Genomic DNA, 26,987 nt, shown 5'->3' with positions numbered 1-26,987 from the left:
TGAGTATAACAAAATATTTAGTAATGTAACTACAAATAATTGTTATATTTTTTGTGTATAAATTGAGTTGGTCCCTCACACAATATTTGGGGTCCATGGCATCTAAAAGACTGAAAACACCTGAGCTAATTTTATTTCACCAGTTAAGGCTTATTTAAGGGTATTTATTGAAATTGTATTAATTGGAATTGACAACATTTCTCTCATACAGTCAAATATCTTCCTGTTGGACAAGAACATTCATAAAACACACTTAAAACACTGTAACAAAAACACATAAAACATGCTTAAGGTCTAAATGAAGGTATTTGACATTAATTTATTATTAACATTTGTATTGAAATATGAAAAACAAACAAATCAGCATGCAAACACAATTAGAGAGCTGCTCAAGAAAACCACTTGATTTGTGTTCATTGAACATTACGCAGCAGCTTTAATGAAATTACTTATATATATTCCATTTAATATTAGATAACAAATCTGGAAAATAATTAGAAGGAATAATAAAGCCACAATAGTGCTTTTTTTCAGTCTGATTCATCTGATTCCTCCACTTCTTCCTGTCCATTGGTCCTCTCATCAGAGTCACTCTCCTGTGTCAAAACAGATTGAATTAAGCATCAATAAATGAAAGACATCCCAAAATGTCTCATAAAAGATCTCACGAGGAAATTAAACTCCTAAAATTGCAAAATTCATTACAGGCTATTAAAGGCAATTATAGACCTCCAGGTGGCATGCGGTATATTTGCTTTTGTGAATTACATGACAACGCATGTGATGAATATGTTAATGTGGCATGAGAAATTAGTTGAATTATCAACAACATTGATAATAATAAGAAATGTTTGTTGAGCAGCAAATCAGAATATTAGAATGATTTCTGAAGGATCATGTGACTCTGAAGTCTGGTGTAATAATGGAGTAATCAAGTGGTATCAAGATGCAATTTTTAATGCAGTATACTGCATTACAGCAAGTCAACCAGTCATTATACCTCCACTTCACTCTGCATCTGAGAGGACTCTTCCTCCTCCTCCTCTTCATTAGCTGCCTGTGACCTTTGTGAGAGAATCTCTTCACCCTGCAAAAAAAATAGAATTTTTGAATCTCTGTATTATCTATACGTGCTACACTGTGCCCTGCATGGACTTGCATTATAGCTTTATAATTTAAAGCTATTATGCAAATGTATAAACCTTAATATAAATGTACATTTTTTAATATAAGCTTTAAATGGGTCTTGTAAATAAATCTTAATGTGTATTAATAATAGTTTTTCTTCTAACACAGTTTAAAAATGTGCTGCAAAAATAAGTGGCAATCACACATTAAATGGTTAACCCTGGGTCATTTGTTCTACAATGTACACTGCACACACTCAAACCCCAAGCTGTCTTATGAAGTTACTTACGTACATTTTCAAAAATAAACATTAATGCTTCAAAATGTCAATTTTCGCTATGGGTGTGTGATTTACGTTGTAGAACAAAACATCAAAGTATTGTTTACCACAGGCTTTATTTTACACATAAATCGAAAAAAACCCCATTGGAAAATCTTAAAGGAACCAGTTCTGACATCATACCTACACCACTTTATTAATCCTGGGTATTCATAAACTGTCCTTTCACACTGCACATTCCTAAACATTGGGTTAACATCCGTATTTGCGGTGCCAGTGTCATTAATTCGGGCGAGCGACAAAGGCGACATGTTTACATAAAGGCTTTAGCAGTGCGTGTTCTCATATTACCAACTGTACTATACATTTTTTTAATGGCCTTATAAAGGGAAGAATGAAACTGTACTCTAATTGGCATGTTGTCCTATCAAACTCTGAAATGACTGTACATATACAATGCGCAGTGTTTCTGTGACCGTCCAAAGCACATGAATATGAGCCATGCGATTGGCTGTCGGTTGCTAAGCATCTAGCCGTAACATTATAATACCACTTTGGGCCAGATTTACTAAACAGGGCTAATTAACGTGAGAGCGCAATTCCATAAAAGCACCGATGGGAGTGGACAGTTCTCAAATTAAAGCACACAGACGCAGCCGGATCATTTCAATAATGACCCAACGCAATATACCCGTTAGCATCTGGTTTAAGACCTGCTTTTTTGGACGGTAAATAATGGCACAAACACCAGTAAATTTACGAGCGCAAACCTTAGTAAATCACCTTGATTCATGATTCATTTAAATACTCTCCTCCCATATATTTTGCGCCTGAAAGGGAAACTCCTACAAATGCATATGCAATAAGTTTAGCCGCAAGAATAACCCTGTCCACGCTTTTTCAGCACTAATTTATCACTGCGCGTCTTTAATAAATCCTGTTAGTATTTTTTTAACGCGAAAAGAGGGTTTGTGCTGGCTCAAGCCAAGGTTATTTTCGTAAACGAAAACTGAAACTAAGACTAAAACTATTGGTCAAAAAACATTTTCGTAAACTGAAATAAAATTAAAAAATCATAATAAATGAAAAACTAAAACTAAACGAAACTAACAACTCTTACTGAAAAACTAACTGAAATAAAATAATAATTAGCAAAAATAAATATTCGTTTTCGTATTTAATAAGCTCTCTTTACTGTGGCGGAAAATCTGCCCTGTGGCGGTTGAGGGAGTGTCAGTATATGGAGCTACAGCGCGTGAAGTGAGCTGAGGAGATTAACCTGTCCTGAGACGCGACGCGTGCAGTGAACACATCGCTAGTCCCGTTCAACAGCTGTTCACAAAGAATGCGTTCGTGGCATTGAAATGGGAAATGACACAAGGTAATGAGACACGTTGAACTTTAGCTCACTGCTTTTAGAACGCCGTTACATACGAGACGCAGGTGCAACAGAAACTATAGTGGCAAGTGCCAAGTGCTACTGTGTGTTTGAGATTTCATGTTCACATAATATTGACAGGCACAAAGGTGTTATCATTGTTTTTACAAATCATTTACTACTACTGATATTATTATCCATGTGGAGACATTTCCCCACAAAGTAGGGAATACCAACACACACACACACACACACACACACACACACACACACACACACACACACACACACACACACACACACACACACACACACACACACACACACACACACACACACACACACACACACACACACACACACACACACACACACACACACACACACACACACACACACACACACACACACACACACACACACACACACACACACACACACACACACACACACACAGAGAGAGAGAGAGAGACAGCTATACACTTCATTATTTAATCACACTGTCTTCACAACAGTTTGTGTTGGCTGTAGTCAGATGACTTTAGCTGTGGTCACACTGCTAGCCTACATTGTACTATTGAAGAAATAAGCTTTTAATTGTTTAACAATATTTCATCTTTAATATTTATGAGTTTGTCTGGAATTTATCATTTTTACTTTCATATTTTTACGTTGCATTTATTTGGTTCTTTGTTCAATCTCAGACCATTTTTTGTCGTATAGGTCATAGTTTGACTCAAGCTTTTTTGCTTAAAGGTAAAGACCCAACTTTATGCATGTTCTGTAAGATTCCCCTCTCCGTTAAACATGTTTTGTTGGACTGTCCTGGGTTAAAACAAGAATGCTCTTTTATCAAGTTATTTCACTTAAGAACTTATTTAGTAAGATTAAGCATGAAAAGGTTTTGGATTTTTTTTTTATCATAAGTTGATTTAAAAAAATCTTGTATATGACATGTGTTTGTTTTGTTGTGCAAATTTAATTTTTGTCATGAATATAGCCTTAGCTGCTGACATGGCATTAAATAAAACAATCTGTATTCCATTATTTTATTTATATTATTAAGATGTCTGCATAAGAGTAAACTCTAATGCAAACATTCAACTTTGCTGAAATTAAAAATATTGATTTGGTCTCTACACTTCGTTCTGGTAACTCTGCTAAACTATAATTACTAAAACTAAAACTGAAATGAAATATATAAAAACTAAATAGAAATGTGTTTACAAAATAAAAACTAAACCAAAACTAGCAAAATAATTTATAAAACTAAACTGAAATTTGTTGCAAAATCGAAAACGATAATAAAATAAAAACAAATTTAAAAATGCAAAACTATAATAACCTTGGCGCAAGCAGGTAGTAAATCTGGCCCTTAGTTACCGTAAAAGCAGTGCTAACCCTGCTCTTCTAAATTACAAGTGTGAAACCCGGGGTTAAAAGAGGGGTTTAGACCGACGATAACCTGGGGTTAAGAACAGAACAGTGTAAAAAGGCCTAATGTCACCAGGGCAAGGAAAAATTACAGTGTAGAAAAAAAAGTTGGCATCAAACGGATGTTGTGATACTTTTTTCTTTCCTATTGTGACGGCTTCTCAAACAAGAAAAAAAATGTAGAGCGGGACTTGATTTTGTCCATCAGGAATTGATTCCTGCAATCTCATGTGAATAACAGGTTGTCCCGTCCTCGCACCAGGGAAGTTATTTTGATTAAAGATTACGAGGGCAAATTAATTTAAAATAATAATGATTTGCAGGGATAAATCATTTATAATAAGCACTGCAATATTCCATATAAAAAATAAGAATTGTCCATTTTGATTTATGGTGACTTTAAGACCTGGCTTTTCTGTTTTCACTCGAGTTTAAAATCTCACCTTTAAGTCTCTGTTCTTCAGGTTCCCCACCCAGAAGGCTTCCTGGCAGTGGTTAAGGGTGAGCATGGCTTTCACACGATACACAAACTGCTCCAGACATTTTTTCAAGGCTGGAACGTGATTGGTCAGACCTGTATCTTGCCTAATCTGAGAACAGTAAAGCAGTGATTATAATTACAGATGCCATATGCTTTAAAACCTTCAAAAGGTATTATCTTTAAATTGTTTAATTCGTTTCAATCTTTAATCCCAGTCTAGCTCCACAGACCACCATGCACAGAAGATGCAGTTGTTCACCTTTGAGTGGCCACACATGTGGTGGAGTTGTCTAGTACTGAGCTGGAAGGTCTTCAGTAGACTCTGGACATCCTCCTGAGAAGATCCATCAGTGTAATGATTAAAATCTCACTTTATTATACTGGTAGTTTTTGTGTTTGAAAGCTCTTGATTCTACGCAAGATGCAACATTACACATAAGTTTAAATGAATGAGGCAGAAATACCTTGTGTTTTTTAAAACTGTAGTCAAGCAGAGGCATTCCAAGCTTGAGGAACGACTCCAGAAAAAGACGACCGTACTGAAAAACAAAGTGAAAACAATGTGGTGAATGACATTATCGTCATAAACATACCTTTGTGTGTGCAAATATTTCTCACCTTTAAACACACAGTGAGTACAGGTCTGCTGTCAAAGATCTGTGCAAAACAAACGGAAGAACATCCTACCGGTTATCATCACACAGCTGTGTAGCGGAGGCTTTAACAGAGCCATAAATGTGAAAACTGGTGCACACTGAGAGCACAGAAAAGACGCGAAAGTCTCTGTACCTTGACCAGGTTTATGAGGATGTGGAAGTCACGCACAGCCAGATTCCAAGTTAAGAGCTTCTCGCTCTGCACCTGAATAGATTTAGGTCATTAGCTTGAGAGAGACACCACACACTTGCTCATGACGATCTCAAAAAATAATGAAAGTGCCCCTATTATGCTATTTTAAAGGTTCCTAATTTTGTTTTGGAGGTCTCCTACAATAGTTTTCTATGCATATCCCTCCTTTCTGAGAACCTACTCTGCTCTGAATGGTCAGATGGCTCAGTCTGTTGTGATTGGTCTACCACTTACAGTGCGTGTCGGAAACTAAACGAAATGAACAAAATGAAATATAAAAACACAACCCTCCCTCTTTTCGTTTACATTTAAAACAAAATTAAACATTAATGTGTGGTTCAGACAAGTGTGGATATATGATTATCACTGTAATAAAATTAAATATGACATAAAACACAACCCAGTCTCTTTTTGTTAAATGTCAGTTATGTATAATCAATAATAGCCATTATAAAAGTAAAAGGTATAAGAAGCTATACAAGAAATAAAGCAAACAATTCAGTGAAACATACAAAGTTAGCGCTAGTAGGCTACAACAGTAACGCAAGGTTAAATAGCCTAAAAATATAAAGTAATGAAACTTCACTTTGGCCTCAGCCAAAACGATTTGCCCAGGAACAAATGATAGATTCATGAGACCAAATATTGCCCGTTAGATCTACATAAGATGAATTATATCTCATGTTTAACCACTACAGAGACATCAGAGCCAGCGGCAAACGTCAGAAGGACTAGCCGAGGAAAGGCTGCTCTTGGCAGGGTTAATGAGCGCTGAGCACCGGTGATCGCCTGGATCTCACAACTCCTAAAACACCAGATAACATTTTCAAATAGGTGCTCTCTTTATAAATAAACCACAGATTTGAGCTTTAAACAAGTACATTCTGGCCAGAAAAAGTCTTAAAACAACATTTCGTTACACAATAACAGTAGTATTTTTAAATTACGCAAAGTTTCTCATCCGCTATTGACGTTTACTGGTCGGTGCAAGATGCATTCTGGGATACCTGGCTGACTCGAGTCCACACAAGTCACCTCTCGATGCATCCTCGATAAAAGGGGCGGATCAAGAACACATCCGGGGATTTTAACTGTACTTGGCTAGATGTACTTGGCTAGATGTGAACTTGTGAACTGAAGCGACTGATGACGTTTCACAAGTTCACGAGAACACAAGTACAGACAAGAACACATTTTGAGAAACGGCCTATAACTCCATTTGTCATCATGGCCCATTTGAATGTTAATTGAGAATGTAGTGAAACGCTATGGAGAAAGTCAAACATGATCTAAAACATCCACAAACTAAAAAGATGGTGAAAAGAGGGGAAAACATCATCCTGCACCGACATAAATTAGAAAGCATTTTAAACTACTCATGACCATTTTTACTAGAACAGGGCTCCAGAGTGTGACTAAATGGTCGCATTTTGCGACTAAAATTTGAGAGTGTGCAGAATGCAGTGCGCAATGCAGAAGAGAGAAAGCGGGCGAGCTCTCTCACGTGGAGCTACAGCGAACAAAACACCACAGTCAGCTTTAATGAGTGACGAGAACTAAACAAAAGTTTAGTCTGCTTAAACTTTAGGGTTGTGCTGTGATATTAATCTAATTTTATTTTCGATTTTGGCTTCCAAGAATTATAAAAAGATGGTATGAGGTAAAACTATTCCTATAGCCGTGTTCCGTCGAGCTCATTCTTCCCTTCACAGCCTTGCGCTGTCATTTCTCCTTAAACCTAAACTAAACGTCAGATTCATTGATTGTTGTAAACTGCAGTCTCTACTGTTGCTAAACTGCGGGATGTGTTTGATAATAAAGAGCTATTGAATGCACAATAATCCGCGCAAGAGACACTGTTTACAACTTCAAGGCGGCTTATGTGTGTGTGCTGCGAAATGGACCGACTTGCACTTTATATTTTAGGCTTCGTGTGTGCGTCTAAACCATCAAATAAACAACAAATAGCCGGTGTCAAAATGACCGGATTGGAGAGGAGTTATTTTAACAGTTTATATCTTAAATGGGCGTAAATAGTTTGGAGAAATAGGAGAATATGATATTATTAGTTCTACATTCGATCGGTCTTAAAGGGGCAGCGTCTAATAAACCTGCTGACGATTGAGCCATTCATTCGAATCAAACAAGAGGCAAAGAGAAAATATTCGCATCTCTTGAATTAATAACTTTAGCTTTTATAAGCATTAATCTATCAATTTATACAGTGAAAACTATGCAGTGTTATTTTACATTTCATTACTTTATTAGATTTCTTTGTAGGTTTGTTCTTTACTGTAATATTAATGTTAGCAGACCTTCCGAATGCCTGCACACTGGTCCATTTACAAATAGATGTTTTATATTTTTGTTCAAACTTTGCGGTTTCTTTTGCTATAGATATTTTATTTTTCAGATTATAAAGCCATGTTAATTATGTTCTTAATTATGTTTTTTTTTTAATTAAAAAAATAAAAATGTATAATAAAAATAACCGGTAAGAATACTGTTAAAGTACCGGATCGATAAGCAGTATGGGTAAGAGTAGTAATACCATTAAAACCTTAACGATACCGATCCCTATTAGTAATACAGTGGAAATTAGTAGATTTGGTTAGCATGTTGATTTACGGTGTGCGCCCCTAAAATTTCGGGTTGGGCCCCTAAAATTTTCAGTTGGGGGCCACTGTGCTCCTAGTGAAAAAAGTTAGTCTGGAGCCCTGTAGAACATATCACGTTCTATTGTATTTATTGTGATAAATTGACTAACTTGTTGTAGAATTCATATTTTTCACTAAATATTTATATTACAACTGTGGCATGTCGTAGCTATAGTTTCTAAATGTTTTGCTAGTTTTCATAACAAATGCTAGATACAAAAAAAAGAAAGAAAAAAAGTTAACAACATTGGCCTTAGCATGGTAATGAGGAGGAGCCATCAATTGTCTTGCCTATATTTATACCCTTATTATAACAAATAATTCAAACCAAAATTCAAACCAAAACTACGACCTTGCAAACCAGGGAGACAACCAACACCCCCACCCCCGAAGTTCGATTTCAACAGAGGGGGTATGCTTTCCCCCTCCACTTTAAGCACTGCATGAAAGGTAATATCCGAAAAAGCATAATAGGGGCACTTTAAAATAATATCTACACCCACAGAACAAACAAACACGCACCTCTTGATTATCCGTCTGTTTGCTGGGAGGAATCTTGCGCACCGCTCTCTCTAGCTCTCCCATCATGCTCTTGTAGTACACCAGGAACGTCAGCCTGCAGCAAACAAAGCATAGATATTTGCATTTATTACACGGCTCTCTGGAATACCAGATTCTGATTGGTCGAACATTAAGTGGTCAAATAAATTTGAATCAATACTTCATGTCCAAATATTTATTTATTTATCTATCCCTTACAATTACACAAATACTTTTGTTTTTGAAGCTGTACCTGCTGAGTGTTGGCCAACTGCGTGAGCTAGCGTCTTTAGCAGCATTCACCAGCTCTGGAACACCCTCACCTGCTATTTCCTCCACCGCCTTCAGAACATCATCAGTGTGCTCCAGATAAATACTAGAGGAGGAAAACCAAAATTATAGAAACATGCTCAGAAATATTTTTGATCGGACTCTCTCTCTCTCTCTCTCTATATATATATATATATATATCCGTTATAACTAGAGATGCACCGGTGTATCACCAATAATCAGTATCGGACGATAAAAGCAATTATCATCGGCCAATTGTTTAAAAACAGCCGATGATCAAGGTTGACTATATCCTATCAATCAAAAAGGGTGCAGAAAAAAAATGTGTCAGACTGCAACTCATACTGTCTATAAAAGAAAAGTTAACGCAACAACAACGCATTAAAGCTACACTATGTAACTTTTCCGTCCACTAGAGGTCGCCTGTTCAAAACAAAGGCGTAGTTTGATGACGCCACGTTTGAGCGCAGAATCTTGGGACATGTGGTTTTCACCTCACAGCCGGTGGAAAAGAGTCAGGATAGGACTCGGGCAGAAATCATGTTCATGGATGCGATTATTAACGTTACTGTAGTATGAAGCAGAGCAGGACCGAGTGTTGTGGAGCTGAGCAAGGCCGCAGGAGCGATTGAAGAGCGGGACTGTTATTATGGCATAGTCGCCGGCGGGACTTTTATTATGACACGGTTGCCGGCGCCACTTCCTCTTTTCCAGTTATGAGTGAGGTAACGCAATTCTGTTTATCGTATTAGATATATCTGAGTGTGTTATGACGTTCGCTCGGCGGCTGCTATGACACTTTCACACTGCAGTGAGAGTAAAGTGTTTCACTGAATAAAACCGGAAACCGAGGGTGACGCAGATATGACGCAATCGACAGGCGACTCCCTCAAACGCAAAGCTCACACGTCCCGGTTCCTCGGTTAAAATAGCAATTTCTCACGATTTACAAATAGTTGGAAACATTTGGGATATTCTAAGTACTCAACTGAACAAAATATATAACACTGGCCTAGTGGTTTCTGGATATTTTACTGCAAAAATCCTACATAGTTCACCTTTAACAGTTAAAAATAGCTACATAAAAGCAGGCTCTATTTGACCCTATGAATCACCCGTAGTTAAAGCCAGGGTTACCAGGTCCGGGGTTTTTCCCTACACCCAACATTATTTGTAGCGCGCCTCCCATCCAATAAGTCGCAATAAGCTTTGTGCTTTATTACTTCTGATTAAAAGATCTTTCAAATTCATTCCATTTTATCACAAAATTCAAACAATAAATGGCGTTTTGAAGTTCAAACGGCTAGTCTTTTCTTTCACAAGTTAGGCCTATAATTAGAAAAACGTGCATGAATATCAGAAGGCATGTTGCAAGATACAGTACAACGTTCATGTCTCATGTAAATCACTCAATCTGTTCAACCGCGGTAAAACAGCTTGTGAACAATATGTCAACGTTGCATTTAAGTTTTCCAATGATCACAGTTTGTTAGTTAGCTATAAAAAAAAACACTGGAGGAGCTTATTTACTGTTAATTATACATGCATGTTTGAATACATTTGCCATGAAGTGCTAATGAATGTGCAACTGAGTTGTATACAAACATATCAGTTTTCAGTTGAGTGTAATTATTATGTCTGAAAATAAATAGCAGTTGAATATAATACCTCCGTTAATTGTAACCTCTAATATTAGTGTACCAAACGAGAGGGTTCCCTGTATAATTTGCAGCATTATTTGTGAAAGATTTTTTTTCCTTAAGAAAAAAACAAACCATCTGTATTGGCAAATATCATTCTGTATCATCAGTTATCGGTATCACAGAGAAATTTAGTATCAAAAGAATAGCATTTGTTCGAAATAGAATATTTATTTTAATAATGTGTAACATTAAAAAATGTCTTTACGGTCACTTTTGATCAATTTAATGCATACTTGCAGAGTAAAAGTTTTAATCTCCTTTCCCTAACATGATATATTTATGTAATGTTATAAATGTTAATATTTGACATGTCAATTAGTAAAAGAACATCTTATTATAATAATTACATTACATTTGTAAGATTACATGAATATTTGATGTAATTAATTATCTTCTTGTATAATGCAGGAATTGGACTATTTATAAAAATGACTCATGAAGCATATAAATCATGACTCCTTCTCTCTCCCCTATCTATTACAGTCGAATATCCATGTGTGTTAATATCCTAATTGCTTCAATGCAGTGTGACATGACCCAGGCCGGAATCGAGCCTGGGTCCCCATGAGCCAACAAGCTGAAAATCATTTTTAGTTTTAGTTAGCAATGACAACACTGACTTTTGGAACTGAATAGGAACTGAAGCTTATTGTGTGTAATTCACAACATACCCGAGGAGAGTTTGAAGAGCATCGTTGTATTTGTTTCCTCGCTCCTTCTCTCCACTCGCTGTAACCCACTCCTGACAGAGGAAATGCCTTGTCAGGGATGCTGTGGGGAAATTGTATCATTCAAAATGAATGTATTAAAAAGCAACCACTATGATACAGCATATAGTACGAGAAACATACTGATCTGTTCTCTGTAGTTCCTGTGGTTTGATCCTCCATATTGGGACAGCACAATGAGCAGCTGGGTCAGACATAGGGCTGTGTTCAGGCTGGGCACTGAGCTTCGGAAGTTCTGCAGGTACTCAAAAGCATGCCTGAGCATATAAAACACCACATACAGATGGTTAGATTGCAAATCCTCCACTAACAGCAAATAGGAAGTACGTGCACTGATGTTCCCACCTGCTGAGCTGATCTAAAGTCAAATCTGTTTCGTCCTCTTTTAACCGACCAGCCAGGACCCCCAGAGCACTCTTCAGCAGAGCACGATGCCCCAGACCAGAAAAGCCGGCCCTGAATATGAACAGCAGGTTTATTGAAGATGGTCAGACAGTTTTGTTGTTGTCAGGAAAGTCAACTAACTAGTCTGGGCTCACCAGCTGAACGTGGTGTGAAAAACTTGCAGCAGCAGCTGATAGGCTGAACACAAGAGCTGCTGTTCCTTCACGTCCACACTAGGAGCATCCACAACCCCCTGATTCTCAGAGAGCAGAGTCTGTGTGGACAAACACGTTCAAACAGAGTAATAAAACCAAACTAATTCTTACATAAGGAACATGTTTACAAGGCTGTGAATGGAAACGTGTGTACCTGAAAATTATTGTGGCAGTTCTCCAAGTGTGTGCAGAGTGTAGGCAGCAGCTCAATGCAGCAGGTGGCGATTTCTTTGGCATTTTTCTGTTGCAAGTGAGCAAAGCCCACTGATCTGTCTGTCTTACTCTAAAGTGACACCAAAGATACATAATATTTCATTATCATATTGATTATTAACCAATATTGTTTTTTTAATGTATCAGTATCAGTCAGTACTGAATTTAAAATGGTTCTTTTTTATTGTTTTTTTAATTGCTCATTTAGATTACTTTTGCTGCCATTAAACACTTTTAAAAATCTTTAAAAACACTAATAATTTTATTTAATGACACACAAAAATAAAATCAATCCGTTTAAATAATACTGTTAAATGTCACATTTAGCTCAAATAATCTCAAAATAATAATTTGTATACTGTTCATAATACAATTTACTGAATTTAGGCATCATTATAATGTACATTATAAAAATAAATATTCAGAGATTTGCTAAATATTACATTTAACAGTGTTATTTAAAATAACTGATTTTAGTTTTTAGTGTTTTATTTTTTTTAATTATTAAAGAGCACCTATCATGGCATCTAAAATGTTCCAAATATTGTTTTAGAAGTCCCCAACAACAGTTTTGCATGCATGCAATGAAAAAAAAGACTTTAGTTTTCTTATAATATGCATTAATTTTTACCTGTTTTGACAGCGATTCTCAAATGATTCCTTTAGTGATTCACTTTTCAAAACCCCGCCTTTACGTGACGCTAATCTGCGGTGATTGGTCCGATGACCCAGTCAGTTGTGATTGGTATAGTCTGTGCAGATATTTTCGGAAACGGAACGCCCATCAAAGTTTTATAGTGACAGTAATTTGTTAATATGTGTCAGGAGTTATGAATATGAAAACCGCGTCTGTACCGTTTGATTGTAATATGAGCCTCAGCTGATCTCATTCATAAAATAACTCCTCTATTCTCCTCACCAAGACTCGCGACAAATCATCATCCCTCAGGGCTTTTAGTTCAAAAGTGTGCAGATGAGGAGACATATTGATAGATTCTCATATGTCTGTGTCAAATTTCTAAACAGAGGAGTATTTTTTATTCAATACTTCCTCAAAATGCGCAGATAGCCTAATCATGAGCGATTGAGTCTCTTATGTGTTGTTTTCAATTCATACTGGCAGCCGGAGGGCGCTCTGTGCACATGTAGTCCATGTACAGACAGACGAAGAAGAACCATGTGCCATAATAGAAGTCCATAATAAAAGCTTCCTGAGATCGCGAAACATACATTTGACGATTAATAAACACTCAATCGCGTCGATGTATGGTTTGTCTTCAAGCCACTTAGTCTTCAAATGCTCATCCTTGGGCAGATGAAAAAAGTTTGCTTTTGAGTCGCACTTCAGAACACAGCGTCTCGTCGCCATGATGTTTTCTAGTTTTCACTGGCGTCTTGGAGCGCAATAAGTGGGCGTATCGTATTCAAATAACTTGACAAGTTGACGTCATCTAGTCAGAGAAAAAGCTTCGGTCTTCTAACGATTCTTAAAAATGACTCAGAGTCGACTCTTACTTTTGAAAGAAAATAACTATATATACGGTGCACTGTCATATTTCAAACTATGCAGGATGTTTTTGTTCACTTAGATCTATGTTACACACTACATGAAAGGTAAATTTCAAAATTCCATGATAGGTGCTCTTTAAGACAATATCTGATAGGTTGATTAGATTGTTGTTTCAAAGTTGTGCATGAGCATGTTCTACTAAGTAAATCAAGGTAAATTGTTGTCAAGTTGGTGTCTGTGTTCTTACTTTGAGAAATGGAGCCTTTTTGGCTGGAGCAGAAGCCAAACTGAAGTCCAGTTTACGCCACATATCCTCCAGCAGGAAAAGCAACTCAGCAGGGCCCAACTGCACTTCCTCCCTTAACTACACATAAAGCAACGATATAATTTAGTCTACAATCAAAGTATGTAAATGTACTGAGAATCCCCCAGCGAACAGACTTGCTTTACCTTACTATGTAGCTCAGTGTCCAGTAGTGTCCGGGACAGAAGGCCACACTGCAGTACGCTCAGAGCTTCAACATCCAACTCTCTGAAGAATGGCCAATACGATGACAGACTGACCCCTGATTTGGTATCTTTTTCTTTCTCTTTCTCACTCTCTTTCTCTGGATGGTCCTGCCATAACAAGAAATTGACAGGTTTAATACTTTAAAATGCAGGTGACACCATAGTAAAATGTCAATATATTGGATTAAGGGACAGATAGTATATCTCGTCTTTACCTGTTGGGACTCCTCTGCCTCTGCGGCCCCCTCCAGCTGTGACTTGTCACCTGAGGAGTTCTTACTCGCTGAGGCCTTCCTCTTCCTTCCAGATGACTCTAAACACACAAAAACAGTGAAGGACTGACTCCAATATACAAAACGTACAAAAAGTAAAGTTTGGTGATTTCTCCAGCAGCCTTGCCTTTCTTTCCTTTCTTAGGTGGAGCGATTGAAGAAGAGAGTATCACCACCTCAGCACTCTCTCCATCAAAGTTAGCCTGAGGAGGAGTGTAGCCTGGTGTAGCTAACACAGTAAACAATAAAACAATGTTAACCTTCAGAGATTAGTGCATTAGATATAGATTTTTTTTTTTACTATAATGCCAGGTTCAGACTACACAACATTTGTGTCTGTTACGATTGTCACATGTAAATTACATGTTGCTTCCCAACCAATCATCGATTGTTGTCTTTAACAACATGATGTCATCGAGAAGGCGGAACTAGCGACTGAATTCCAGAAACGAGCATTAACAAACAATGGCTACCGAAGTGGTGTGTTTTGTCCTGGCTGTCTTGTCGTCAGAAAAGCCCAAAAAAGAAAGAAAACCTGCCAGTGGGCATGTTCCTCGATTGCACGAAGAGGACAGTATGTGCTGTCAATCCTCCAGAATATCCACAAACCTTTCCTCCATTGCATAATTCCACCAAGCAGCACCAATACCATAGTCTCTCTTTTGTTTCACAGTGTTTGAAAGCGGTGTACAGAAAAGCTTCTGTGCTTCTATTGGTCAACTCTACAAATGTGATGGAACCCGTGGTAAAGGGCCGTAAAAAATTAAACGTGCTAGTCTTACTTTCGGGAAGTCGTGAAGCATCACAGACGCAATGTTGGTTGTTGTCCATTTTTAACATACAAAACAATCGATTCTTGCGTTCCGACGCCAAATTAATTGTGCAAAAATTCGGGCTGATATTGCGTAGTCTGAACCTGGCATAAGAAATACTGAGAAATGCACATGTTAAAGTAAAAGTGATATATTGAATGATTTGACAATATACCTGCCAAGCATGTCTGCAGTAAACTCTGAAGGAAAGTGATATTCTGAATACGAGTTATAATCTTCAATTTCATCTCAGGATCGTTCTGCCTGCAAAACGCATTCACAACCTACACTCACAAACAGACATGCATAATACACATGTTAGAATACATTCAGTAATATATAACGAAAAAAAGTACTGTAGTTCCAAATTTGAGTTCCAGAATGTTCAAAGTGAATGGTTGTCATACATTTAACAAAAGAAGACCATATGACATATGAACTATTATATTCCAAGTCTTCTGAAGCTGTGTGTGAAGAACAAGCCGAATTTAAGATAATATTCAGTCACAAGACATTCATTGATGCTTGATGTTACTTGCACTAGTTTGAGAACTACACCGAAGGAAAAGATTTTTAGCAAATGAGAAAATTAAGACAGACATCTCATTTTTAACTATTAATTTACAACTGAAGTAAAATAAGTGAGCAAAATAGTCAAATCAGAACGTGAAATGATCAACGATGATTGTAAAGTCACTCTGAAGTCGATTAATTCAGTACTGTGTTGTACTGAAGAGGTGTACTAACCTCCCTGAACCAGTTGATGGTGTGAAAGAGCAGAGAACACAGGAACTCTCTCTCAACCTTAGACAAACTCTCCACCTTCTCCACCACCTCCATATCAGTCAGGATCAGAGGACAGCCTACAACAGCACAAAACTTCCTTAGATTACCTTCTGAATCAAACTTAATATCTCTGACACCTCCTGAGATGTTAACATAGCAATGCCAGTTTTTTCCAATATCGTTCAGCCCTAATTTATATATTTCGTTTTTCTGCGTATTTTGCAATGCATTTTCTATGTATTTTGCAATACGAAAACAATTTCACCAGATGACTTGAATGGCTCTATTTGGGAATAATTAATCATTCTAGAATTACTTGGCTGGTTTTGTAGGGGAGTTAATCTTCATAGAAAATAATATTTTATTTATTAATATCTTAATATGCACAGAAAATAAATTATAAGCATAGATAAGTACAATAGAACAAAGATACAAATGAAATAAACAGTGCTTTATGTTTTTCAGGTAATTCTAACAGTATTTGGGTACAGAAATTGTATCAAATGTAAAATAACTGCATTTACTGAATAAATTAAATATAATTAATTTGTTATAGCTACAAAAGTAATTTTGTGTTTGTATTTTGTGGTTTGATTAACATTAATAAACAGACAGCGGCAGGAATATTAGGCTGCTGTCACTTTAAGACCGAATGCACCTATTCAATATAATGATACGCATCCGACATTGGTTATATTCATGTAAGCCATAAGCAACTTTGTTTACGAGGATATTCACCTAGACAGGCAACTTTCACTCTATGATGGTTAAACCAAAAAAAAAAAAAAAAAAAATTCATATACGCTTCGAACCGTGGTCCCTCGTTCGTACGGATCATGTACGATCCCAATACTTGACATTGCACATCCTGTGATGTGACTATCGCAGATGCGTACATCATGATATCGATGCTAAAATGTTATATCATGCAGCCCTAATATAAATAATCATCAAAAGCAGAAGTGTCTAATAAATTCCTTCTGTGCAGTGATCATGACAAACCACAATCTAGAACAGAGAACAGAATGATGAAAATATTATCACTGATTTGATATAGGTGTATCTGACCTAGTAGAGCATCAATCTCCTCTAGATCCCCCTGGTGCTGCACCTCTTCACATAACCTTAGAAGGCGGAAAAACGGGGACAGACACAGAGGAGACACTCGCCTAGGAGAAAGAGAGAGGGAATGCATAATTTTGTTTTCAAATATTTTGAGTAAATGTATTTAATTTCAGCAATTCTGATTACATCTCATATGATCAAACCGCATACGTATGTAGTAATGTAGATATCAGCACTGGCTACTAAACCGATAAAGCACTATTATTATCTATATCAAGGAACTGAAAACCTTTTTACTTAATGTACCCTATCATGGGTGTTATACTATTTCAATAAATTAATAACGCATTTGCATGATCACAGTTCTCTGACATTGGTTAAAGGTCGCATGACAACGTTAAACTGTCCACTGAGTTCAGCATACAGTAGTGACCTCTCTCTCTTGACTCCAGCTGTTTGGGTTGTGTCCGTTTTGTGCTGCTGGTCTTGAGTCATAAGTGGCAGTAGATTGATGGCGATCCCTCCCTGACTCTCATCCTCGTCCAAATTATACATCACAGAGGCAGGAAACACAAACGGGCTGAAAGACACGCACACACACAAAGGGTCATGAGAAAGTTAAGATATAAAAAATATATTAAACAGCTGATTGCTTTCCTTTGATCATACAACAATAAAAAGTGCCGTCTTTATGAGCCCTGAATGTGTCACTCACCCTGGCATATCTGGTCCAAGGTCTACAACAAAGTCTTCCTGAAAATCCTCTAACACACTCTTCCCGATCCATGCCTGAGGGTGACGGCCAACACAGACAGCTTAAAGTAATCTTAAATTAAAACCTTTTTGTCATGTAGAGATTCATATGAATTGTACTACTTTTTGTCCACAACTTAAAGTCGGTAAACCACACACACCAGCACTAGAGGGTCCAGTTTGCAGGTCTGCAGCAGGTTGGCCAGCTCATCATAACAGAGAGCAGCAGCTTCAGGGGAACTCTCACTGCACGAGCGCACCAGCTCCAACAGAGCCATCACCTACACACACCACAACACTCAAAACATTACGTGGTACATTGGCCAGTAACAAATGACAATGAAAGCAACCAAGACATTTATAATGTTACAAAGGTTTTCTTTTCAGCTAGTTCTTTTGAACTTTCTATTCATCAAAGTATCCTGAAAAATATTAGTATCACGCCCCACAGTTTGTGCTTGTTATTAGACTTAAAGGGTTAGTTCACCCAAAAATGAAAATTCTGTCATTAATTACTCACCCTCATGTCGTTCGACACCCGTAAGACCTCCGTTCATATTCGGAACACAAATGAAGATATTTTTGTTGAAAGCTGATGGCTGAGAAAGGCTTCAGATAGGCCTCCATTGGCATTCAGTACATTTATACTCCCAAGACCCATAAAAGGCACTTAAAACGTCGTCACAAAGTCCATCTCACCACAGAGAAAAAAAAATCTAAATAACACCTTTATCCAACTTGTTCTTGTCTTCCGTGTGTGCCTCCACGACGCATGCGCGAGAATATGACGCAGATCCGGCGTTCGGACACATGACCCAGAAGCGATTTGTTTACAAGCAGAGGAAGACGCGTGTGTCTAAGCTGTTGAATTCTACATTGATCGTGCTTTAGGTCTCGACGTAGTTCTCAAAATGGGGTTAAAGTGTGCATTTCATGGATTCCCGAACCCCGGCGCTACGTCATATTCTTGCGCATGCGTCGTGGAGGCACACACGGAAGACAATAACAAGTTGGATAAAGGTGTAATTTTGATTTTTTTTTGCGCACAAAAACTATTGTCGTCGCATCGTAAAATTATTGTAGAGCCACTGCGGTGAGATGGACTTTGTAACGACGTTTTAAGTGTCTTTTATGGGTCTTGGGAGTATAAATGTACTGAATGCCAATGGAGGCCTATCTGAAGCCTTTCTCAGCCATCAGCTTTCAACAAAAATATCTTCATTTGTGTTCCGAATATGAACGGAGGTCTTACGGGTGTCGAACGACATAAGGGTGAGTAATTAAATGACAGAATTTTCATTTTTGGGTGAACTTACCCTTTTTGGTGCGTCAAGTTTATGTGTATAGCGCATTTCATACACGCCAGAGATTTTAAGTTTCGCTTTCTCGCAGCGCTTTTTCGCAGCGCATAATCAAACAAAGCCTAAAGTTCTTGACCCTGCGGAAGATAAATTCGTTCTTCACAACTTTTACTACAAGTATCAGTTTTGGAACATCAGGAAAAAACATGAAGATATTAGAAAAGCGATGCTCTCTTTCCTGCTCGTGTCCCACATCCCTTTCAGCGTAAAGCGGCATATGACGGCATAAAAGCGGCATACCTCTGTGGGGAAATATAAAACGTATATTTTTTGTTGTAACTAACTTTCTTATATTATTTATATCACCATTATTTACTGATATTTATTTAAATGTTTTACAGGCTGTAGTGTGTTGTTTGACAGACGGAAGTACTAAAATAAACACGCATGCTTAAATGTTTGAGCCTCATTTATATTTTTTATTTTCAAAATGTAGTTTTAATTGAGGTGTGTGTGTACAGTATATATCTGTGTGTGTGTACCCGGTCCATTACCACTGCGGTGGTAAAAACTGCCACCGTCACAGCCCTATTCACAACATTACTGTTTTTACTGAGTAAGTGATTTCAAGAAACACTGTTGATATTTGAAATCAACCCAAACAAACACACCCCTCCCTTCATTGCTCCACATCAAAATGCACGAACACGAAGCAGAAACAATGCAACGCATCTGTTTTCAGGCCTTACCGCTTAGTTCTCTCCAGCGCTGGAAAGCTTTTCTAATATTAACGCAGGACCTAAAGCTCTTGCCTGATCATCCCAGTGATATTCCTGAGCTTTTCTCTTTTGTAATGTCTCTCAGTCATCTCTCTTTCTACAGTCTTTCTTCAGATCTTCCTCTTGCTCGCTCTCTCTTCTCCCCCATCATGAGTGTATGCGCCCCCTACTACAAGTGTGTTGTGGTGCTCGGTCCGATCCATTTTCAACAGCGTTTCTCAGAAATCACTTACTGCACCTTTAAACCATCGGATCATCTCACTCACCTGTCTGTGTGTCTCATTGGGCAGTGTGCCACCTTGAGAGCCATCCGGTTTATTTCTACATAAACAACATAAGATTAAAAAAAGTGAAGATCAAAGATTACAACTACAGAATGTGTATAAGTGAAACATTGTAATGTAAAGAGTGTACCTGCTGGCCCCCATACTGCCCACCATCATGACTGCCCCAATAATACCAATGCGCTTGTACTTGGGCACCGTGCTAGACAGCTGCTTACGGATGACGATATGCATGTCATCCTGGTAGGGGTCATATAAATATTTGACAGAATTTAAATTTTTGAATCAACTGTCTCTTAATGGAAAACATGACATACTATATCTTTAAGATGCAGTGTGTTTCTCACCTGGATGTGTCCTCCATGCTGCTCCTGTCCGAACGCCAGACGGCTGAGCAGGTGGAAGAGTTGTCTGATCTGCTGTGAGGTCAGGTTGTCCATGTAGTCCAGAATACCCTGCCAGATTACCCACAATCCACACCAGCAAATTGGTATATCATTTATGAACTTGAAAACACCCAAACAGTTCCCAAACTTACTTCCAAAATAGACAGTCTGCACAAGAACAATATTTGGTGAAGAACTATTTAGACTAAATATAAAGGCTGGTAAAAATCAGTATAGAATTTCCACGAATCATTTTTCATGATTTTTCCATAACTGAAAATTCAATGGTAATCCTGTAGTAAACTGATTAAATAAAGGGATTAAGGTCATAAACCAGGCAGGCAATCATACCTTCACAAAGACTGTGAACTGGCTCATCTCTGCAGGTCTCTGAGATACCAGCTCACAGAGCAGCTCAAGAGCCACATCCACCTCGCCGCTCACACCACTGCATGCGTGTGTGACCAGAGAGCCCACCACCTCCTACACAACAAACACACATGTGCTGGACATCAATGCACGTCTTTGAATGAATGTTGGTGTCCATCCATAAATCTGCAGAGCTTCAGTAAGGTGATGATAAGAGGTTTTTCTTACCTGCCGACAGTATGAGTCAAAGGCTGTGAAGGATTGTTTGTACATGTGACCTCCAAAAGGCACCACACAGCAGTCTGAAGAACGCAAGAGTCCTTGAGCTAGAGCCAGAATGGATGGGAAATAACCCCGCATCACCTGTATGAAACAGTTACACCATACTTGATGTGAGGAGCCAAAACGTCAGGTATCATATTTAGGGCTATTCCTTCAGTCATAATCATGTGAATGAAAGCGGACCTGAGCATGGCCCTTAAAAGTCTTCTGCAAGAGGCTTTCCTGAATCAGACCCTTGCGAACTTTGACCTTAAGCACTCTCTCCGCCCCACGTCGGCTGTGGTTTGCATTAGTGGAGTAAAGGATGAACAGCACCAACAGATCAACCACCTGAGAGACACAACAAGCAGGGTTTATTCATGAATTTGGATGTTCAGGTGTGAAATGTGTCAATCTAATGGCTATCAAATTAAAACATTTTAATAGAAGTCAATCAAACCTTATGATCCTCTGACTCATCGACATTCTCTATGGCCTGAAAAATCAAAAATATGAATAGTATTTAAATCACTTCAGTTGGATGGAAATATAGCACCTTGTGTCTGAAGACAGAATGGCAAAGGAAATCATATGAACTCTCAGCTCACCTTAAGCCAAGCCTCTGAGATGGTTTTCTGAAAGCGGATAGCTGACTTTATGGCTTCCAGAATTAAAGCCACACTGTCCTGACCACTGCTGCATGATGGGACATTGGAGGGCCTGAGAAGTCAATTAATTGGGTTTGGGAAGGAAGGATGAGAGCGATTAATGACGGCAGATATTTCATTCAAGAGAAAGCAAAATGCTGAGACCATCACGTCTTTTAAGAAGCATTTTAAGAGATTAACCTCTAAAACAAGCACTTGAGCACCCCAAACCAATGCAATTCAACCAATGAACTATTCTTCTCTGCATTTTTCCTCTTCTCTAGCTTGCTTCCTGACCTAGTTGTCAAATAAACCTGGTATTATTTATTACAAATAATTGTTGGCTCCTTGACGAATTGCTTCAGTTCCTCTTTTGTAAGTCACTTTGGATCAAATTGTCTGCTAAATGCAAGTGGGAAAATGTCTCACCTTGACACGTTTTTGCTTTTCAAACGACTCTGGGAGGCTTGCAGAACTGCTGGCAAAACACACTGCTCCAACTCCAGCTTTTTACGCAGGTCACACACCACCTGAGGAGCATGAAAAGTACATGAGCAAAATGGATGGTTTACTCAAAAATGAAAATTAGCCCATGATTTACTTACCCTCAAGTCATCCTAGGTGTATATGACATTCTTCCTTCAGACGAATACAAACAGGAACAGCCATTCACTGCCATTATAAAGCTTGGAAGAGCCAGGGCATTTTTTAATATAACTGTATTCGTCTGAAAGAAGAATGTCATATACACCAAGGATGACTTGTGGGTGAGTAAATCATGGGCTAATTTTCATTTTTGGGTGAACTATCCCTTAAAATGTCTACTAGACAAAATACATTTTGTCAGAGCAAAATTTAAAAAAAGAAAACCCCTCAAAGGACAGTTTAGAGACCTGACCTCATTAGCATCAGATGCAGAGATGGAGTGTAAGATGAACTTCACTACGACAGGAAGATCCTCTAACTGCACAGCAGAGAGAGTTCCCATTACTCCCTCACGCACCTGATAGAGAGAAAGAGGATTTTGAATAGTATACACTACCGTTTAAGTCTAAATTAATGACAATTTTTATTCAGCAAGGATGCCTTACATTGAAAAAAGTGATACGATGTTTACATTGATACAAAAAAAAAATCTATTTCAAATAAATGCTGTTTTTTTTTTTTTGAGACGTAATTTGGTGAGTATATATTTTGTGCGCATAAATACGTATAGTGTATGCAATTATTAATAAATGAGATCCAATGTTTTAAGAAATGTTTCTTTAGCACCAAATCAGCATAATATATCAGAATGATTTCTGAAGGATCATGTGACGAGGAAGTCTGGAGTAATGGCTGCTGAAAATTCAGCTTTGCCATCACAGGAATAAATTACATTTTAAAATTCAGAAAAATTATTTTAAATTGTAATAATTTTTCAGTTTATTTTTTGATTGAATAAATGCAGCCCTGGTGGGCATAAGTTACTTCTGTTTTGCTTAAGAAGTTTTATTTTCATTTTATTTCATTTAAAGCTATGACACTGCATTTAAGGGAACATATTTGCATACCTCTGACAATAACGCGGAGCTCAGATTCAAGCTGGATAAAGCATCCAATATAGGCACAGTGAGCTGAGTGTTCTGCTGAAGTAATTGGCTGCACAAGGAAGTAGACACAAACACAGACTCGCATAAATACAATATACACATTGATAATAAGCAGTTACATAACAGTCACCCTCATCATTACCATCACAGCCATAATTACTAAACCAAACAACACAACTGAGCATAAATCAACTTTAACAGACACGTCTAGCCCATCTCATGCATTGGGACACTTCTGACGTACTTCAGCTCTTTGGCCATGTCTCCATGCTGGGAATCCTCCAGGATTTCTGGCAGGCTGGTAATAATGTCCCGCTGGATCTCCACTGGAGCAACAGACACCATCTGCATCAGCTTACTGCTCAAATCCTACACATACACAGCAGTTATGGCAGATGCCACATGTTGGCTATGATAAACATTTATGTCTGCTACAAAGGAACTATTGGCAATTATGACGTTCACAGGAACATGTCCATCACTGGGCTAGGATTGTGTACCTTGCCATCTACAATTCGGTCCAGCCACTTTAACTGGTTTATTATGAGACGGGGAACGTTGAGGCCATCCTCACTAACTCTGTAACAGAGAACAATGTTGTCACTAATAAGCAAATGATATGGGACTTTGTCTGTGATTGAAATTATGTGTACAAAGAGTCATCAAATGGAAATTTACCCCTCAAACATGAATTCTGGAAGCTTTTCAAACAAAGTGTTTATGACCAGGGTCTAAATGTAGGAAGATGAAAAATATACCTTGTAATAATTAACTACAGCAGAAATTAATTCATTAAATACAATATTCATAAATATTCAACAGACAAAAGACCAAAAAGTATCCCACTTTTTTGACCAAATAATTTCCAATAATTAAAGATTAATAAATGATGAAAACATATATATATACATATATATATATACATATATATAAGATAAATTATATGTACATGTGTGTGTATAATAATTATACACCGTACACACACATATATTATGTAAACACAAACTTTAATTTTGGACGCAATTCATTTTTCCCCAGCACTAATATATATATCCCCCGCACTAATATATATATATTAGTATATAAATGCACATATTTCATAAATATATACATGTATGTTTGTATTAAAATACATAATTATATTATAGTACACACACATATATTATGTAAAAACAAACTTTTATTTTGAACGTGATTAATTATATATATATATAAATATATATAATAATAATAATATAATAAAAAATATACAATAAAATATTTAAAAACAATTCCATTATACATTTCATAATTTATATTATAAAATATAATTTTAATTCATAATAATGTGCCGATTCTACATGTAAGAAAAGGAAAAATATACTTAGCTTTCTCTTGCTTTGTATTTAAAGGGGTAAATAGAGCTGATTTGTTTACCTGTAGCATCTCTATTCCAAGCAACAAGCGTACCAGACTTTCCTGATAGGAGCCAGAACTGATATTAGAGGAAAAAATAAACAAATAAAAGTACATAAGAGTTAAAAAACAACAACAACGAAAAAAAACTATTGCATAAAAAATTGGAATGAAATCTTGTAATGTTTTCAGTTGGAAAACAAGAAGTGTATTACGTGGCATCCTGCTGTGAAGTTGGTGATGGCACACAAGGCAGAAGACAGTTTCTCAATCTCTCTGGGTCTTCGATGTACGTTTCCAGCGCAGATATAAACTCCTGAATTATCTACAAAACAGCCATTCAGCAATGTAAATATACGTTGTGTAAACTACTTCTGTAAAAAGTGATGTAATGATGATCTGTTTCTCACATTGGGGAATCTGGGATTCTTTCGTAGATGCTGCTGGAGTCTCTTTTGAAATATAACTTGGTCTACAGCTGTTATAATGAATAAAGGATTGTGTGACAGATGTCAATGAAATCTGTTGTTATGAACATGCATGTTTTTATTGTGTGTTCACCTTTATTGTATACAATGCATACTTGATCATCCGTCATCTTACCAATTTCATTAGCCGTGCTGCCAGGTGTTAAAGTGACACCTGATTCCTTCAGGAACTGAACAAAAACTGAGTCCGGGCAGGAGTCCTGTGTTGAAGACTTGGTGGATCGCCCACTGCTCTTATTCTTTTTTGACTCTGTACAAATGAAGACATCGATACAATCCAGCAATAAATATCGTACAAGGACTTTTTTATTTTTATTATGCACAAGAAGAACAACAAGTACACTTACAAAGAACAAAAAAAAACAATGAGGGTTACCAACAATACTCCGAAAGCAAACTATGTTAGCTTGAAAGAGTCTCACATGCAATAGTATTATTTGAGTTTCTTAATGAGTTTACATACATATCAAAATCTTTGGGGAGTTTTCTTTGAAAATTTACATTCATGAATGTAAAATTTAGCACTATAAAGCAGTAAATTAATAATAAATTTACAATGAGAAGGGTCTAAATTCAAAGAATAACAAAAAAAAAAAATTGGGGTTATACAAAAGTTTGGATATAAATATTTTTTAACAAAATTTGAAAAATCAATCCAGAAGACTTTACAATAAGTACAGTCCCAAAATAAGCGATTAATCGTCTCTTCATACTGAAGGCAAAAAGAGCAATTGGGTGAAATACTATTGTTAAATTTAGCATGTCTATAATTTATCGGATAACAATTATGAATAATTTTAATAGAAACTTCAACAACTTTCTTTACAGAATTTTTGTCAAAGAAGCCAAAACTCTTCCCATTCTATATCACTAAATATGTTATGAAGTCTTTGTTTGACATAGTATTGAAAAGACTTTGGTCAACAAATAAGTTAGTGTTGTCAAAAAAGAGGAGAGTCTAAAGTACAAGGACTTTAGCTATTCACAATTTTTTAGGCGTGGCGTCATTAGGAACATACTTGGGACGTCAAGTGTGGAGTCTTCTTCCACTGTGATGGATGAGCGCTTCTTCTTACGCATCATCTTTAACTCAGATCGGATCAGATGGAGATTATAAAAGAACAGATGTTACCTGTTAGGGTTACAACAAATAAGCTATTTCACATTACATCTGAAGCACTCTGACAGTTCAATAATGACAGTCCTGGTTCAAACAGTCCCAGAACCCACTTCGGGCGACGGTAAACAATCATTTCAATGGCAAGAGCTAAATTACACAGTCGACAAACTCGACGAAATGACCGTATTTGAGTCAAAAGTGTCGTCAGAAGTGTTTACCTTAAGGTTACTCACCGCGGTGCTGATCTTAAACGTGTGTCGTTTAGGAATTATGTTAATAAACGCGGATTCAATTAGACTGTAGCATAAAATGTATGTTTTCGTAACCAGGCTAATGTCACACAGCTTCCCGCGCTGGTTCCGAAAATGTAGGGGTC

The 26,987-nt window shown here is 37.3% G+C and overlaps 1 protein-coding gene across 1 annotated transcript; it reads right to left on the bottom strand.

The window, feature by feature from the left end:
* Nucleotides 1-137: 137 nt before the first annotated feature.
* On the bottom strand, nucleotides 138-26,987 carry fancd2 (FA complementation group D2). The gene is made up of 44 exons (XM_079840228.1): nucleotides 26,845-26,987; nucleotides 26,511-26,623; nucleotides 25,607-25,741; nucleotides 25,414-25,481; nucleotides 25,219-25,328; nucleotides 25,025-25,082; nucleotides 24,287-24,339; nucleotides 24,109-24,187; nucleotides 23,853-23,977; nucleotides 23,570-23,657; nucleotides 22,915-23,019; nucleotides 22,446-22,546; nucleotides 21,978-22,089; nucleotides 21,830-21,865; nucleotides 21,574-21,720; nucleotides 21,337-21,471; nucleotides 21,091-21,222; nucleotides 20,701-20,808; nucleotides 20,484-20,593; nucleotides 20,336-20,390; nucleotides 18,151-18,270; nucleotides 17,952-18,025; nucleotides 17,670-17,816; nucleotides 17,240-17,340; nucleotides 16,133-16,248; nucleotides 15,561-15,669; nucleotides 14,701-14,802; nucleotides 14,517-14,614; nucleotides 14,242-14,409; nucleotides 14,039-14,155; nucleotides 12,223-12,351; nucleotides 12,009-12,127; nucleotides 11,815-11,925; nucleotides 11,593-11,726; nucleotides 11,413-11,512; nucleotides 9,001-9,123; nucleotides 8,730-8,823; nucleotides 5,491-5,562; nucleotides 5,320-5,358; nucleotides 5,166-5,240; nucleotides 4,961-5,035; nucleotides 4,664-4,810; nucleotides 1,001-1,087; nucleotides 138-596 (listed from the first exon to the last, which is right to left on the bottom strand). The coding sequence occupies exons 2-44, from the start codon at nucleotides 26,572-26,574 to the stop codon at nucleotides 531-533; spliced, it is 4,344 nt and encodes a 1,447-aa protein (XP_079696354.1). The 5' UTR covers nucleotides 26,575-26,623; nucleotides 26,845-26,987; the 3' UTR covers nucleotides 138-530.

This window comes from Gobio gobio (genome assembly GCF_949357685.1).
Source record: "Gobio gobio genome assembly, chromosome: 17".
NCBI classification, from domain to species: Eukaryota; Metazoa; Chordata; class Actinopteri; order Cypriniformes; family Gobionidae; genus Gobio; species Gobio gobio.
The sequence above is the reverse complement of the archived record's forward strand: the minus strand, read 5'-3'. Positions and strand labels throughout refer to the sequence as shown.